The 17,602-nt window shown below is 44.8% G+C and overlaps 1 protein-coding gene across 4 annotated transcripts; it reads left to right on the top strand.

Moving 5' to 3' along the window:
• The first annotated feature begins 168 nt into the window (after positions 1–168).
• ARV1 (ARV1 homolog, fatty acid homeostasis modulator) lies at positions 169–10,992 on the top strand. Of its 4 annotated transcripts, XR_004961416.1 has the most exons (7): positions 169–409; positions 3,101–3,220; positions 5,471–5,624; positions 7,069–7,293; positions 7,802–7,948; positions 9,999–10,560; positions 10,946–10,992. XR_004961416.1 is itself a non-coding variant. In XM_036277468.1 (6 exons), exons 1-5 carry the CDS (start codon positions 194–196, stop codon positions 7,942–7,944), a joined length of 858 nt encoding a protein of 285 aa, XP_036133361.1. In that variant the 5' UTR covers positions 169–193; the 3' UTR covers positions 7,945–7,948; positions 10,180–10,661. The 4 variants fall into 4 exon arrangements, 3 of the variants coding, with proteins under 3 accessions (XP_036133361.1, XP_036133360.1, XP_036133362.1); XM_036277468.1 differs by lacking the exon at positions 10,946–10,992 and having other exon boundaries at positions 10,180–10,661; XM_036277467.1 differs by lacking the exon at positions 10,946–10,992 and having other exon boundaries at positions 9,999–10,661.
• Positions 10,993–17,602: the final 6,610 nt, after the last annotated feature.

Raw genomic sequence — 17,602 nt, 5'->3', positions numbered from 1 at the left:
GTGAAACGGGGGAGGAGAGGAAATAGGCATTGACTGCTGGGAGTTGTAGTCCAGGCTGGACCAGCCTCGGGGCCCCTCTCGGATGTGGAGACTACGAATTCCAGCAAGCACCGCGCGACGCAGACTTTCCGGTCTGGCGTCTGACGTCTGCCCCGCCACTGTATCGGAAGTTCTGGGTCTCAGTTGCGTGGAAATGGGCACTGGTGGGCGGGGTGGGCTACGGCCCGGCAAGAGGAATCCGGAGGGGGTGACAGCGGACCAGGAGAACACCGAAGAGGTGTCAGCGACTCCTACTGCTGCTGCTGCTGCCGCCTCGGCCGTCTGCCAGTACAGATGTATCGAATGCAATCAAGAGGCCAAGGAGTTGTACCGAGACTACAGCCACGGCGTGCTGAAGATAACCATCTGCGTGAGTTGTCAGCGGGGGTGTCCTTGGGAAGAAAGTGGCGTGGCGAGATTTGGGGACCAATCTGGACCAGCTTTTCAGGGTGATACAAATCAAGTTTCAGGATCTTCTAGTACAGTCTTCAGTTGCTTGACAGACCCGTCCAAAGTCTGTCAAACCTTTATATGAATACCTTTGGTGATAGAAGACTCACTACCGTACAGTTTTTCTCTGAATCGGTCATGTTTGCTGGTGAGACCTAACCTGGCAAACGGGCCTCGGGCGCAGAGGGATTGTAGGTGTTGTACAAAGAAGTTTCAAGATCGGATTAGGTTGACATTTGGGTTCACACTAAAGCTATTTTATTTTTGGATATTCTCCCCTTGATAGACAAGTGTTAGCATTCTTACCCATATTAAATTCTGAAATATTTTTTTAGGTTCCATCCATTGTGGTTATTGAACGTACAATATTGTGTGCAAAGCACCATGCTAGACATTGGTATTCAAAAATTTAAACATGAGGAAATAATAATTTTGCTCTCAAGGTATTCATAGTCTATTTATAGGGAATGATCTTATGTTTAAAAAGTCACAAAATTGAGGACATTAGCAGAGAACCTGTCACATGATAGGCAATCAGTATGTTCTTGTGTGTTTCAGATCTCCTGGTGATTACATACAAGGGAGTAGACAAGGTGTGAATGTGTACCTATTTATTGCATGCATCCTCCTCGATTTATGTTCCTCTCAAATGGTTTCCCTCACTAGGAAGAATTTCAAATCTGGTTAAATCCAACATATTGTCTGATCTGTTCCTACACCCTTTTCAGCTGTAGTGTTGAGAGGAAATACCTTACATTTGTGAGCACTAACCTCATGTAGGCCCTGAATGCCATCTGGGGTCCACTCCAGAAGCATTTGTCAGACAAGTGATTGCAAAAGGAATAACCTGCTGGTGGTTTCTGCCTACCTCCTTCTAAAACTGTCTAAGTCCTATCTTAGACCTGTGATGCTGTATATAGAAGATGGGTTTTAGAGAGAGGACCCTTAACCAGTTAGCAGTTTCATTTTTAAAATAAGTAGCATTTCTGGTCTTCTTGTCTCTTTCATATGAAGAGAGGACATGTTCTCCACATGAGTGGCACAGGGAGGAGATCTAGAAAAACCTTTGTCATAAATGTAGAATTTCTGATTCTGTGGCTTCTGTTTAGACACTGGCTTACTCTTTGCTCAGCTAAAAAGCTGCAAAATTACTAACCTCTCATGCCTCAGCTTTATTAGGTGGTTTAAATTTGAGGTATTGCCACAGCCTTTTTTTAAAAAATATATATGTTTTTATTGATTCTTTAGAGAGAGAGAGAGAGAGAGAAACATCAATGTGAGAGAGAAACATAGATGGGCTGCTTCCTGAATGCCCCCTACTGGGGATCGAGCCCGAAAGCCGGGAATTGAACTGGGACCCCTCAGTCCATGTGACTGAAGCTCAGTCCACTGAGCCACACTGGCCAGGCAGGCAAATCTCCTTTCATTGGTTCACTTGATAATTGGAAAAACATACTGTACTCACATCTTGCAGTGACATGAATGAAGTGGAGAGACTGTAAATTGGAAGTGAATCTGGTGGTGCAGGGTTACTACTCTTGAGTGCACTTCATATTTCTTCACCACTTAGATGTAATTAAAAGGCCATCCTAGTATGTGTGCATATATATCACTTTTTCTATTTCTCTTTCATCCTCTCAAAGTTTCAAAATGTTTTGTGTTTGAATGGTAGCTATTATTGATGAAACTTTATAACTAATACTGTTTCAAGTTCACTTCTAGTGAGCTTGTTCCTATATTTTTAAAAAAAATTATTAATTGATTTGAGAGAGAGAGGGAAGTATCAATTTGTTGTTCCACTTATTGATACATTTATTGGTTGATTCTTGCATATGCCCTGACTGGGAATAAACCCACAACCTTGGCATATCGGGACGACATTCTAAGCACTGAGCTACTTGGCCAGGGTTACACCTGCATTTTATGTTCTAGTGGTGTTGGGATTTGATAACATGGTAATCACATGTATCCAAAAACACACATTTACTAGGAATTGACCCAGAAAGCCTTGATTTGATAACCTAGAACCAGGCTGCACAACCCCACTTATTACACACAGCTGGTACTCTCCAGTGTTCTGGGAGGAAAAAAGGCTTCTCTTGGAGGCCACCCTAGGATTGTTGGCACTGCCACATTCTTTATGCACTTGTAGCTCTCAGAAGTTCTGGGTGCAGGATTAGTTCTCTGGACCCTTTTCTCCAAATCATGTTTCGAGAAACACAAAGGTGGGGCTGTCTGGCCAACAGGCAACAATGATCAGTGAAAGTACATTATAAATTTATAACAAATCCTACAAATTTTCAATTCTACTTTCAGTAGAATTTTTTTGGATACTTTCCTGCTAAAATTAGTCTTTAAATCAAGTATCTTTTTAACTTCTTAACTATGAGATTAAGAGATTAATATTTCTAGCCTAGGAGATTGCATTTAGTTATTTCTGAAAGCATGTCTTGAATAGATGAACAATTTGTATCTGGATGAAAACTTATTTAAATAAATGCTGACATGGCCTTATTGCTATACAAGTCTAAAATAGATTGTTATTTTGAAATCCTTAAGAGTTCAAAATGTATGAATTTGCTTGTTCTAATATAATTTTGCATTATTTCAGAAATCCTGCCAGAAACCTGTAGACAAATATATCGAGTATGATCTTGTTATAATTTTGATTAATGCTATTCTATGCAAAGCCCAGGCCTACAGGCATATTCTTTTCAATACTAAAATAAACGTAAGTTATGATCATTTGTTTCTAATATTTCTTGATACTTTTGTGTTTTAAAAGAATAGTAATTTTGAACAGAATTACAGAACATTTTATTAATACAGAAATCCTAATGTGAGTGGGTGTTTTACTTGACAATGTGTGCAAGTTTCTAGAAATAATCTTTTTTTTTTAAGTGCACAATGTGTAGTGAATATTTAAGAATGTGGTCACTGGTAAGAAACTGGCAAGCTATAATCTAGGTTGCCTTTTAGTAAGTTACCTTTTGAAACAGACATCAATTATTTTTAATAGAACAAAATTAAATATATCCAAGTAGGAAGAGATTTGCACCTGTAAGAAATAAGCAAACATTAAAAGAAAATTTTTTTAAAACATAATTAATTCCATTTTATACATTGCTCTTTAAGGCAATGCATGAGGTGAATAACAACATTGAACTTAATCAGAAAAGTCCTAATTTATAAAGTTGGATTTTTCAAAATATACATTCAGTGTATTGAATTTGAACACTTCGGTAGTTTTGGGTTGGACTGATAGATAAAATACAGGACACCCAATTAAATTTGAAAATCAGATAAACAACAAGTAAGTTTTAATATATATCCCAAATAGTGCATCAAACATACGTATACAAAAAAAATTATTTATCTGAAACTCATATTTAACTGGGTGTCCTGAATTTGGGCTACCATGGACAGTAACAGTGAAATGTATTTATTCCTGTGTCCCTCTCCCCCAAGTTAAATAACCAGGGTAGTTTTTAAATTACTAGAGCATTGATTCTCAAACTTTGCTACACATTGGAATCACCTGGAAGGGAGGGAGGGGATTGTGGTTAATCCTTCCAAGTCAAAGCCTCAACCAAAGCGAATTAAATCAGAATCTTTGGAGACGGGGTCCAGGCATTAGTATTTCTCAAAACTCCACAGTGCAGAACCAGTGTGCTGGCTGGAGCTCACACTGACGCCTGTCCCAGGACTATAGTGGGTTTGAAACCTTGGCATTCTGCTACCTGTCATTACCAGAACCAGTAAGTAGAGACAAGGATTGAATCTTTATGAGCACTTTATTCAGATGGCCAGCGATCTGAGAAGCTGGTGGGTTATGTACCCTAAAAAGATCATGTTACTGCTCACTCCAAGCTGACCCTTTTTATAAGGAGAAGAAAAGTATAGGTAAAGGGTTTATAATTCAGGAGAAAGTAGGTAAGGGGTTTGGAATTCAGGGGAAGAGGTTAATCAGATAAGAGGTGCAGCCTGGCGATTTTCCGAGCTTCCCTTCGTCTGCTGACTGGTGATTCTTTATCTGTATCCTGGGTGGCTGGCTGACGGTCTGTCCCTGGAACACACACAATAGCTCAGACACCGTCTTGGTGGCTTGCAGTCCTCCTGGGGCACAAAGGTTTCCTGAAGTCAGAGCAGGTCCAGTCATACATTCCAATCCCTGGAACAATAGCTTTCTACGTGCTTTAATTGCCAAGCCTATTAAATATATGTCTAGAACTAAAACATTTTTAACTTCTTGAGTTCCCCATCAAGTTTGCACACACCATTTCCAATTTGTATTGATAAAGTTCAACCCATAGGAGAAATAGGTAGGAAAAAACAATTCTTGTTGCCTAATATTTCCTGTTTTTGCTAAAAATTTCACACCCTTTTCCATCTGACTTGCACCTTTTACGTGCTGTTTTTCAAGATATTAATTTGTATTCATCCAGTCTAGGGGCATTTTTAAAAATTAATGTTGAGACCAGTAGTTTCTTATGCAATATCATGGAATCTTCAGGTTAAATCATTTCTCTTTTGCTACTTCATCTACCCACAAATCACATAAATTCTGTGTTTGATTCTGTCTATAGGACAAATGTTGAAAATTTAATGAAGGGTGAACTACTATTTAAAGCTGTGATTCTTAACTAGGGGTGCACATTCAGATCCCCCCTCTTTCCAGAACTGTTACAAAGTATGCATGTCTAGAATGTACCTCCAAAAACTGAATCAGTAATGGGGCCTAGACATTGGTATTTTGAAAAGTCTCCCAATGTGATTCTAATGAAGACATTGCTAATTAAGAACCACTGGTTTAATTAAATGAAACTTGATTAAATACAATTATGCACTGAAATGGGCAATTTGGAATTTGAAAAGCTACTAGATTGGACATTTTTCAAAACCACAAATACATACTGTGTCTGTAGCTATTGGTATTAAGTGCTGCTTCACCTAATTGACCAGCTGATCTTTTGACTGCCAGATGCATGGAAAACTCTGCATATTTTGTCTGCTTTGTGAAGCATACCTGAGGTGGTGGCAGCTTCAAGATTCAAGCCAGAACACTGATCCTGACGACTTCATCAGATACGCGAAGGAATGGGATTTCTATAGAATGTTTGCAATTGCTTCTCTAGGTAGGAACAAGCCATGGTTTCTATTCTTAGTTAACTAGTACTTGCTCTTGTGATTAAAATAAGATACATGGTAAGAGGAGCTAGTTAATACAGAACTTGAGACTGAATTTTCAGTTCCCCCACTAACCTGCTAAGTGAGTTTTTCTAAATTATCTGCTTTTTTACCTTTTTATTTGTTACCACACCTATGCTTTGGAAATACCACCAGATTAAATGGTCTTTACCCATCTGATGAATATTGTCAGACTGAAGAGTTTCTATAAAATAGTTTGAGACATACTATTTTTGATAAAATTCTTAAACTTAAGTTCTTTCCAATTTGAAGATGACCTGGGCCCCATCTTTATTAAAACAGATTGATAATTGCCAGGCATTATCCACTGTATTCTACTAATGCAATATATTTAACAGGGAAAACTTATTTATCTGATTGCATACAGGGAAATTGACTACTACCGAAATTTCTTAAATTCAAGAGGTGCTTTTCTTCAGAATTTGAATTTGTGTCATATTTCTGGACTGATGCCCTCTTCTGTCCCCTTTTCTTCTGTCTGCCCTCTCATCCAGCCCCGTGGTGTTTTGTTTTGTTTTTTATCCTCACCCGAGGACATTTTTTGATATTTTGTTCAGATAGAGTGGGAGGGAGGGAGAGAGAGAGAGAGAAACATCGACATGAAAGGGACACATCGAGTGGTCGCCACCCATATGACCCAATCAGAGCTGGGGATAAACTGCAACTGAGGTACGTGCCCTTAGCGGGAACCGAATCTGGGTCTCTCCAGAACGCAGGCCAACGCTCTAACCGCTGAGCCAAACCGGCCAGGGCTAGCCGCGTGGTTTTAAATTTTATCTGTATGCTAAGCATTCCCAAATGTTCATAGTAATACTTAAAATATCCTTAAACACATCACCTAAGCCAAAAGGTAGAACCTAATATAATTTTAAGCTTTAAAGCAAAGCCTCTTTACATTGCTAAAGGTGAGCTGCTTCACAGACTCTGTCTATAAACAGTTCCGGGAAGGATAAGGAATTGCACTCAAAGTTTGTTAAAATCAATAAGGGAAGTTTTAACGTAGGTGACAGCATTCAAAATAAATAGTAGAAGAATGAACCAAAAAAAAAAATGTTTTCCTATGTAATTTGGTCAAACAGAATCTTCTAAGAAGGAACTTCAGAAAATTGATGACTGTAATTCTGATGGAGTTCCTTTTTGTTCAGTGAATGATGAAATACTTCATGGAAGAATTGTCGAGTATGATTTCTGAAATCTTACTAGCAGGATTTGACACAGAAGGAGGAAGGGAAAAATTTTGATCTGATAAAGCATTTCTTAATGAAGTCAGCTGATAGGTTATATTTGGGGGTTGTGGTTTGTTGGTGTTCATGGGGATATGTTTTTTTTGCATAGGGACGTTCATATTTTTATTCCCCGTTTCCTTCTTAGAACAAGCTGCCTTTTTTATTGGCATTTTTACTTTCCTGTGGGTAGAACGATCCATCACAACGAAAAAAAAACCCAACTTGGTTTTGCTGCTGAAAGCATTGTTGTTGTCTAGCTACGGAAAACTCCTGCTGATCCCAGCTGTCATTTGGGAGCATGAATACACACCACTGTGCCTGAGGCTCATTAAAGTATTTGTCCTTACATCAAATTTTCAGGCAATTAGAGGTATGTTTGTGTTTTATTCTGTCTTCTCAGCTTTCCACACATATAAAAGCTTACAGTCTTTTATTTCTAGATCACAGTTTTTATAGAAATCTTTATAGAATAATGACAGTGCCTAACATTTCTATAGTGCTTTCTATGTAGCACGTATTTAGTATGTGTTCAGTTTAACCACATGGTACTATTTGGTTTTCATATGCATTGTCTCTGTCCTGTGGGGTTAGTAGGGCAGCCTTTATCACCTCCACTTTATGAATGATTTGTCCAAATTTACACGGCCGGGCAGTTGTCAAGTCAGGACAATTTCTGCGATACCGAGGGAGAGATAAGCCACCCTGTTTGTCTTCATTTTCCCACACATTGTGAGAAGTGCTATTTTAAATGAGCTATTACCTGATACTTTTTATCATAATGCTTATTATCTTGTCAACTATAAAACCGAGAGTATCCATTTTTTCTGCTATTGTCTTTATAACTCTAAAGAACTTATCAGTTGCTTTTTCTTCTCCAGTGACACTGAACATCAACCGAAAGCTCTCCTTCTTGGCCATCTTGTGTGGCCTGCTGACGGAAAGCACCATGGTCCACTTTTTCAAGAGGATGGAATGGGACGTTGGAAGTGACTGTGCCATCTATAAGTCTCAGGACTTCTGAAGAGGTAGAGAAGCGCCTTAGTGTTCCTGCACTCAGACAGACATCCTTCTCAAATTAGACAGATGTTGTTGCGAGTAAATAGGGCCCGTACATAACCATCCCCTGGCCTCTGATGCCTCTGTGACGCTAGTACATGTCTCACAGCATCCTTCGCTATTGTCATCCGGTGACATCCACATCTGTGTTGTTCTTGTATCCAGAGTTCTGCTCTCTGTGTCTCTAACACCTCACTGCAACTCACTCCTGCTGGGGTCCCAGACTCCGATGTCTGTCCCACTGACAATTTCTACCCTTTCCAGCCATTCTGCTTCCTTCCTCCCACCAGCCCTGCTTTTAGCTGCCGTTTTTACATCTAGTCCCAAGACCTTCGATTTCTACTTCTGACCTACCTGCCTCTCTTTTAACTGCACCTGCAACCTGTAGGCCGCTGCTGAGCTCACCTCCATCAGTCCCTGGAATCCATCAGCTTCTTGCCCTTCTATCAAACAGGCCTCGTCAGAGCTGTTTGGGGGAGTCTCACATCTGTCTTCTCTGTCGCTCACAGCGAGTGCTTGCACTGGCCTTCCCTGTGTAGTCGTGGGACTTCTGTCTTGTCACCTCTAGTGAACCTCCGGCAAAAAGCCTGAAGGCTTCCCCACACTCCTTGTTCCTATGTCTGCATTCACTTGGCTGAGAATCGAGGTGTTACAAATTCCTCGAGCTCCCTTCTTCATTTCAGAACTTCTCTGTCTGGGTGTCTTCCTTCCTCCTTCCCTCCTTCCTATCTCAGAGTTGTACTCAGCTTCCTCTCTGGGGCTGTTTCCAACCTGTCCTCTGTCCGGTCCGGTCCGACTTCCGCATCACAGCAGTCTGTTAGGGTCCTGGGGCGGCCGCTGGAGGCGGGCTGGGGGAGGGGAGCTTGGGGCAACTCCTTCCTCGTTCTGTCACGTGGTACTTACAGATGAAGCTCCAGATCTTCTCCGCCTCTCCTAAAACTTCATCTTCCGTGCCTGTTGCCCCAACCTCTCTCCATGCAGAATCCTTTCCTGATAGCTTTTCTCTGAAAATGTCCCTCGTCTCCTGTCACTCGGACCCCAGCTCGACCCTCACCCTCCTGAAACGTTCCTAAGAGCCTCCTCACTGGCCTTCAGTCCTTCCGGGGCCCATGCGTCTCCGCAGAGCCCACTCTGGTGTCCCTGTGAGCTTCTTGTCATTTCTGTCGTCGACACAGGAGCCTCCAGTCTTTCCTGAGGAACGTCTTTCCCTCTGAGCTTTCCTGTGGCCCTCCATGGTGTGGCCCTGATTCCTCTCTGCAGACACGTCCCTGCCCCGTTCTCCACTACAGTCTCCTCACCTCGGATGAGTGCTGTGCTCTCCCCCGGGCCGGAGCGGCCTCTTCTCTGCCTGGCCACAGATGGTCATCGCTTCTCTGTGGAATGAAGACTTTCCAAACACTTGAGTCTGTCGTGCTCACTCCCTCCATTGCCCGCCCAGTGCCCCTCGTCCAGGGCCCCGTACCCAGCGCCCTGTGTCCTGGATCTTCAGAGACAGTTCCAGTGACAGATACTGTGCCCCCGCTATGATTCCTGGTTAGGAAAATAAGGTCATCTGTCTTGAACAGCCATTTGAAAACCTTTATCCTCTGTTACGTTAGCTCGTGTTTTATAGCTGTTCATGTCTTATATCACCATTCCGTGTGTTTGTGCCTGACTCCCCGGAACTGGTTAGAGTTTGGTGCCACGAGGACTATGGCCAGGGCTCCTGTGTCTCCGATGGTGCAGGGCCTGCCCTAGTAAGTCCAACCGGCCCTCGTCTGTCTGGTTAATCAGTTGCGGACTCCACCGCGATAAATGAGTTTCTGCGAAGTAGGATTCTTCATACACAGTCGTCCCTTGCCACTTCGCGCTCCGACTTGCACGGCGTCACTCTAATGCGGTTTTTTCAAATACGATACTGTATATACAGCGACAGTGACGCCACGCAAGTCAAAGCGCGAAGTGCCGAGGGACGACTGTATTTGTTGATTTGATTTCAGCGGAATGTGTCATTCCAAACACTTCTTTTATTATCCACAGTTTTATTCTTTACTATTTGTGGCATGACCAGCTCCATCTGAGAAAGAGAAGACACAAATGCAATCAAACTCCTCATTCTGATGAGTAAAATGAAGCGAAGATTTGAATATACTTCCCGAAAGAGAAAGCGATGGGTATGGCATTCGAAGCCCCAGCCCTACCTACCACCCCTCTTCCACAGACAGGAAACTAAACAGACACATACAGGAACTCACACAAACACAAGGGTGTTGCTGAAGGGACTGATGTGCAATAATCGAAGACCGACACATTGCAGACCACTGAAGGCTGATACATTGCAGACCACTGAAGACTGACACATTGCAGACCACTGAAGACTGACACATTGCAGACCACTGAAGACTGACACATTGCAGACCACTGAAGGCTGATACATTGCAGACCACTGAAGACTGACACATTGCAGACCACTGAAGGCTGAGACATTGCAGACCACTGAAGGCTGACACATTGCAGACCACTGAAGACTGACACATTGCAGACCACTGAAGGCTGACACATTGCAGACCACTGAAGGCTGACACATTGCAGACCACTTCAGGTAAGCATTTAAATTAAGAGAGGAACCTGTATTCGTGATTCACACACAAAAATCTCCTTCGTTCCTATGGCATGCTTACAGCTTTTCATTTAAATGTTAAATTACTGGCTTTAAATAATATATTTAAAATAATATTTTGTATTCTTGTAACAACAGAAGTACTGTTCTCTTAATAAAGTTAGAATAAACTAAGCTTTTGTCAACTTTCAATTCAATATCTTCCCCTGTAACTAAGTTACCTTTCAAATTGACCGATCCAGAGAGATAATTAAAAACAACTGAATTGTACACTTTCAATGAAACTGTTAAGTGTCACCTTTCCCCTTTTCTCTCTCCCTGATTCACTCATTTGTCCTTTCACTCATTATTTATTCATTAAACAAAGACTACTGAGCACCTACTGTGTGTCAGACGCTGAGTGAGACACGGCCCTCTGAGCAGTGATGGATTTAGGATTGTGCGTAGCTAACGGCAGTCGAGTGTGGTAAGTGCTCTAATGGGCAAGTGTAGGGTCCTAGGGAAATACAGAGTAGGAACACCTATGCCCGTCCTAGACGTTGAGACCACCTTCCAAGAGGAGGGGAAAGGAACGGAACCTCCCAGTATCCCTGGTACAAGAGCAAAGCACAAAAAGTCCTCGAGGGCAAAGAGTGTGTGACATTTGTGCACGGAACTGCAGGTATGCAGCATAGTCAGGCAGTTCTTAAGTGAAACTGGGAAATCACATAAAGGTCAGGTTGTGAAGGGCCTCCTGAGTTGTAATTTATCCCGAGGACAATGAAACCAACAGTTAGTTAAAGAGAAGAATCCAAAGTGAGAACAACATAACCAGTTGGGGCACATCACAGAGCAGCCACAGGATGTTGACCACCAGATGCAGCCTGGAAATGTTAGGGGGAGGGGGAAAACATGGTTCAAAGGCATTCAATTAGAAAGAAAAGGTCAATTAAAAAATGAGGAGTAGAGCCCTGGCCGATTTGGCTCAGCGGTTGGCCCATGGACCAGAGACACCTGGGTTTGGTTCCCAATAAGGGCACATTCCTCGGTTGCAGTTTGTCCCCGGCCCCGGTTGGGGTCGTGTGGGTGGCAGCCACTCGATGTCTCTCTCACGTCCATGTTTCTCTCTCTTCTTCCCTCTCCCTCCAGCTCTATCTGACGATAAATGCAAAAATGTCCTCGGGTGAGGATAAAAAAAAAAATTTTTTTTTAAAGGAGTAGAAAAAAAAAGACAAATGGAACACAGTGATCCTAACGTTCAAATCTTTGATTTTTAACTCAGAAAAATGAAGAGAAACACATCGCCCATTTATAAATGCATGCTCCAAACATCCCCAGTTTTTCTTGGTCGCCACAAAGGTATCTGTTCATCTTTTTTCGTTTTAATCAAGTATTAGATACCCCTTTCCTTGGCGGCAGCAAGGCGTCTGCGAGCAGTTGTTGGCTCAGGCCTGTGGGACATGTGGTGAGGAAGCTCGTCGCCCAGCTCTGCCTTAGACTCCGTTCCGCGTAGTGTGCGTCCGTCGCTCCTTGGAATGAGAAAGGAAAGGGTAAGACCAGGCAGAGAGGCTGCTCAAGTGGCCAGTAGGTTCACTTGGAACAGTGACCACTTCTCCCACTGCCTGCCCAGGCAGTGCCTCTTCTCTACCATCAGGGGCCCTGCATTCTCGACAGTTTTTAAAACATTTCCAAGATGCAAAAAGTTGAAAGAATTATACAGTGAAACACCTATATTCACTACCTACATTTTATAATACTTTTTTTTTTTATCCTCACCCGAGGACATTTTTCCATTTTTTGTTCAGATAGAATGGGAGGGAGAGAGAAACATCGACGTGAAAGGGACACATCGAGTGGCCTCCTCCCGCACGACCCAACCAGGGCCGGGGACAAACTGCAACCGAAGTACACACCCTTAGCGGGAACCGAACCTGGGTCTCTCTGGACCGCAGGCCGATGCTCTAACCACTGAGCAAAAACGGCCAGGGCCATTTTATAATTCTTAAACTTTGCCCTTTTTTTAAAAGTTGGTTTAAGTGTGTTTCTGAGACAGAATTGTTACCAGGTGGTGGCGGTGCTTGTGCTTAGAACGATGTCTGTTTCCCACCCACCTCCCCCCAAACCGAGATGTGGTCTCATAACAACACTACCAAAGGTGTTTATATGAAAACCCACTTGGGAGTATAAAAGTTAATCCCCTGTAGCTATCCCATTTTCACTGAAAAGCACGCGCGCTCAGCCATCCTAGAAAACCTGCACCGTGGTCATCACGAGTCACACAGCGGCTACACGACAGCCCGCTGGTGGGTCCTGCGTTTCCCACGTCGCCGGGAACCAGGGCTCGTGTGCGAGAGCTGTGCCCACATCAACAAGGCACATGAGAAATGGACAAGCGGTCTTTGTTAGAAGATTTTCCATCAGTGTTTGAAGCCCTTGGAGCTAAATGTGGAGGGAAACATCGTGGTGTAATATGAGCCAAAGAAAGAATATTTTTAGGTATTTACAAGACGAAAAAGGACTAAAACATTTTTTAAATATTTTAAAAAACAGTCTTACACAAAGAAACTGAAGCATAGAATGGTTAAGGGATTTGATCAAGGTCACACAAGTACATAGCAACAGACCTGGAACTAAAACCTTGGCCTCTACTCCTGGTGTAGTGGGGGACCCTGGGTCTGTGTTGGTCCGCACTCCTGGTGTAGTGGGGGACCCCTGGGTCTATGTTGATCTGCACTCCTGGTGTAGTGGGGGACCCTGGGTCTGTGTTGGTCTGCACTCCTGGTGTAGTGGGGGACCCCTGGGTCTATGTTGATCTGCACTCCTGGTGTAGTGGGGGACCCTGGGTCTGTGTTGGTCTGCACTCCTGGTGTAGTGGGGGACCCCTGGGTCTGTGTTGGTCTACACTCCTGGTCTAGTGGGGGATCCCTGGGTCTGTGTTGGTCTGCACTCCTGGTGTAGTGGGGGACCCCTGGGTCTGTGTTGCTCTGCACTCCTGGTGTAGTGGGGGACCCCTGGGTCTGTGTTGGTCTGTACTCCTGGTCTCATGGGGACCCCTGGGTCTGTGTTGGTCTGCACTCCTGGTGTAGTGGAGGACCCCTGGGTCTGTGTTGGTCTGCACTCCTGGTGTAGTGGGGGACCCCTGGGTCTGTGTTGGTCTGCACTCCTGGTCTCATGGGGACCCCTGGGTCTGTGTTGGTCTGCACTCCTGGTGTAGTGGGGGATCCCTGGGTCTGTGTTGGTCTACACTCCTGGTGTAGTGGGGGATCCCTGGGTCTGTGTTGGTCTACACTCCTGGTGCAGTGGGGGACCCCTGGGTCTGTGTTGGTCTGCACTCCTGGTGTAGTGGGGGACCCCTGGGTCTGTGTTGGTCTGCACTCCTGGTGTAGTGGGGGACCCCTGGGTCTGTGTTGGTCTACACTCCTGGTGTAGTGGGGGACCCTGGGTCTGTGTTGGTCTACACTCCTGGTCTAGTGGGGGACCCCTGGGTCTGTGTTGGTCTGCACTCCTGGTGTAGTGGGGGACCCTGGGTCTGTGTTGGTCTGCACTCCTGGTCTCATGGGGACCCCTGGGTCTGTGTTGGTCTACACTCCTGGTGTAGTGGGGGACCCCTGGGTCTGTGTTGGTCTACACTCCTGGTGTAGTGGGGGACCCTGGGTCTGTGTTGATCTACACTCCTGGTGTAGTGGGGGACCCTGGGTCTGTGTTGGTTTGCACTCCTGGTGTAGTGGGGGACCCCTGGGTCTGTGTTGGTCTACACTCCTGGTGTAGTTGGGGACCCCTGGGTCTGTGTTGGTCTGCACTCCTGGTCTCATGGGGACCCCTGGGTCTGTGTTGGTCTGCACTCCTGGTGTAGTGGGGGACCCCTGGGTCTGTGTTGGTCTGCACTCCTGGTCTCATGGGGACCCCTGGGTCTGTGTTGGTCTACACTCCTGGTGTAGTGGGGGGACCCTGGGTCTGTGTTGGTCTGCACTCCTGGTCTAGTGGGGGATCCCTTCATCTATTTCCCTTGTTAAGAAAGGAGATAATTTACTGTTCTTCAAATACAGTTAGAAATAAACAAGAGAGTTTTAAACAAATAGGGAACTCAAATGACTAAACCAGGTTTAATATTAGTCCTTTGTCTCCAAAGAAAGAAGCTGTAGAACATGAGTAATTTATTTCATTCTTTCCTCAGTGAGACAGCTGTGATCCTTCAAAGTTGTACTATCTCTTTTTGATATCTAACACATCTCACCGTACCTTTTCATATAAAACTGGGAGCACGATCTAAAGGGAAATGTGCTTAACCCAAGACTGATTTTAAAATGTTATCTGGATCCTGACGAGCCAACAGCGTAAAAGCATCACAAGAGCTAGAACCTCAGTACCCAAAACAGCGTTCTATTTATTTATTCCTATTTAACAAATATGTATATGCACTATGACTGTGTGCCAGGCCCTATTTTAAGGGCTTTATAATTAACTCATTCAATCCTCATAATAACTCTGGATGGTGCCTGTTGACTGAATTTGCCTGGAAGAGCCCATCAGGACATGTATCCTGAGCCCCGTGTGTTGAAAGGGTTAGCATGGTGTAGTCGACCAGCAGATTGAATGATGATGTCCATCAAGACATACAAATAACTAAGCGGGCAAGAACATAAAGGTGCCTAGAAATCGGTATCGGTTTCCCACAGATGCTATAACAAATGATAATGCACTTGGTGGTTTAAAACAGCAAATTTATTCTCCCGGTTCTGGAGGCAAGAAGTCCACAATTTCACTGGGCCAAAATCAAGGTGTCGGCAGGGCCACGTGCCCTTCAGACGCCCAAGGGGAGTCCATTCGGTGCCTCTTGCAGCTTTTGGTGGCTGCTGCCATTCCTTGGCTTGTAGCCACATCCATCTGTTCCCTCTTCCCAGAGCTCCTCCTCTGTGTCCAACCTGCCTGTCTCACATAAGGGCAGCTATGATGACATTTAGGACCCACCTGGATAATCCTGGATAATCCGGTGATCTCAAGATTTGTAACTTAATCACATCGGTAAGTCTTTTTTTTTCCAAATAAGATGGCACTTAACACATATATCTTGGGGAGGGGGGCTAATAGCAGCCCCCACCACACACACAAATACACACCCTCTCACATTTGAGCAGAACTCCCCTGTGAAAAGGCACAGGGAGGCAGACTTCAGGGCCCTGCAACACGCCACCTGCTCTAGCCTGTTGGAGCAGAAGCTCCGTGACTGATACGCATGACGGAATTCCTGTCGGCTGGGAGTGGATTTAAGATGCTCTTGCAACCTTTAAAGAATGCTGTTCTAACTCTTCCCATGCTTTCCAGAAGTCACCTGGGGCAGGAATGTTCTAGACTGGGCATTCACTATGGCCTTCATTTGACTTCAAGGTCAGAATCTGCCTCACTTAGGTTCTGCAAGCAAACAGGACTTAGCTTTCTCACAACAGGTGCTTCTTGTGCTGACTTGACGCCCGGCTTCATCTTATCTGTCCTGCTCTTGTATTCCTGATTTCTAAACCCACTTTTTATTTTTAAAAAAACTGCATCTTATTGTGTTGTGTGAATTTTTACAAAGCAGCCTTACAAGTTTTGGGAACGAAGGTGATGTACAAGTGACTCTAAGCAGGCTCGTCTGTGCTAGAGCGCCCCCTGCCTGTGGGGTGTGCTTCCGCCTTTCTTCAGCAGCAGGGGGCACGAGGTCAGCTTCCAGGTCTTCAGTTGGGCCTCTTCCAGTTGAGGTTCCGGCACAGTGGAAATGCTTTGGTCTGAGGGCCTGAGCCTGTATAGGTTATTGATCTCTGAGATAGACACTAGGGTGTATCTGATAAAAATTCGTTGAGAGACGTCACATGGGGTATGACGATTACAGGGGCACTGAGTTGAACTTACCTTCCCTAGTATTTCTGCCAGAAAAACAAATAGGGATTGGCCCCGCAGAGGACCAGAGCCGGTGGGGGGCGCTGCTGGCTTCAGCATGCAGCCGATCATTACTGCAAGCTGAGCCTGGTGGGGAGCATCTCCTCGCTCTCCAAACATCCCCAACTACATTCCTGAGGCATCTGTGCTTACAGACATCGCAGATAAGTGGACTGTTACCAGCCTGCCCTTCAACCCCAAATGCCCAGGACTTTCCACCATTGTGCTGGGGATTTCAGAGGAGCTTCCTCCTCTCGCACCCAGTGACATCCTAGAGGCCACCTTACACAGTCTTTCACTCTTCCTGAGCCCCACTCTGGCATCTTACCATCCCGGCGGCAGAAGAGGATGAAGGGTAAGGTGCTGTCTTCCCTAAGGTACAGGACAGAGCTGAGCTAAGTCTTGACTCTCAAAGGGAACTGGGATGTGCTCCGACGGGCAGGTGGCTGCGGCTTCAGCCGTGTCATTGCTAACACAGTGCACCTCCCACCAAAGTCAGCCTTTCCAGTAACTGGTTTTTGTATTCCTGGGGCCCTCTTCCCACTCACCTTACTCTCATCAAAGCTTCTCTGTCTTGGAGATAAAATGGGACGCAGGGAGAGGGGAGCTGGGAGCTTCTGCCTGTGGTTGGCACTGCCCCGCCCTCTCAGGCATCTGCGTCTTTGGGCTATAATTTTGCCTCCTTACTCTTGCCTCATGCTTTTCTTTTGCTAACATCACTTTGTTGGTGTATTTAATAAAAGTTTCACTCAACATTCTATAGATACCAAGCTTGCGTGTGCAGGTCCTTCAGGGGGTCATGCGAACCAGACAGGAAACTGGGTATCCAGGGACCTGTCCTCGGTTGACTGGTGGCCAGAGAAGTGGAGTGAAAGGTCATGCGCTCTTATCCCAGTTGGTCAGAACAAAGGCATCAGGAGGGCTGTTGACACTTTCTCCAAAGCCCATACAAGTAGCATTTTCCCCCATGAAACTGACCTAGCACATGTCAGATGCCCTTCAGGTGTAGCCTCCGATGTCATCTGACATAAACTCTACCACCCACACACTGGGCTCACAAATCTGAACTGACGGGACAATCTTTCATGAAGATCAGACTGGACATGCTTGGGCTTTACAATCAGAAATTTTC

Source organism: Molossus molossus, unplaced genomic scaffold (genome assembly GCF_014108415.1).
Source record: "Molossus molossus isolate mMolMol1 unplaced genomic scaffold, mMolMol1.p scaffold_m16_p_23, whole genome shotgun sequence".
Classification (NCBI taxonomy): Eukaryota; Metazoa; Chordata; class Mammalia; order Chiroptera; family Molossidae; genus Molossus; species Molossus molossus.
This window is presented reverse-complemented; position numbering and strand designations above follow the sequence as displayed.

Coding starts and splice junctions, on each gene's coding strand:
- ARV1 (XM_036277468.1), top strand. CDS start 194: ATGGGCACTGGTGGGCGGGGTGGGCTACGGCCCGGCAAGAGGAATCCG. Junction 3,221..5,470: donor TTTTCAATACTAAAATAAAC/GTAAGTTATGAT, acceptor TTTGACTGCCAG/ATGCATGGAAAACTCTGCAT. Junction 7,294..7,801: donor AAATTTTCAGGCAATTAGAG/GTATGTTTGTGT, acceptor TTTCTTCTCCAG/TGACACTGAACATCAACCGA.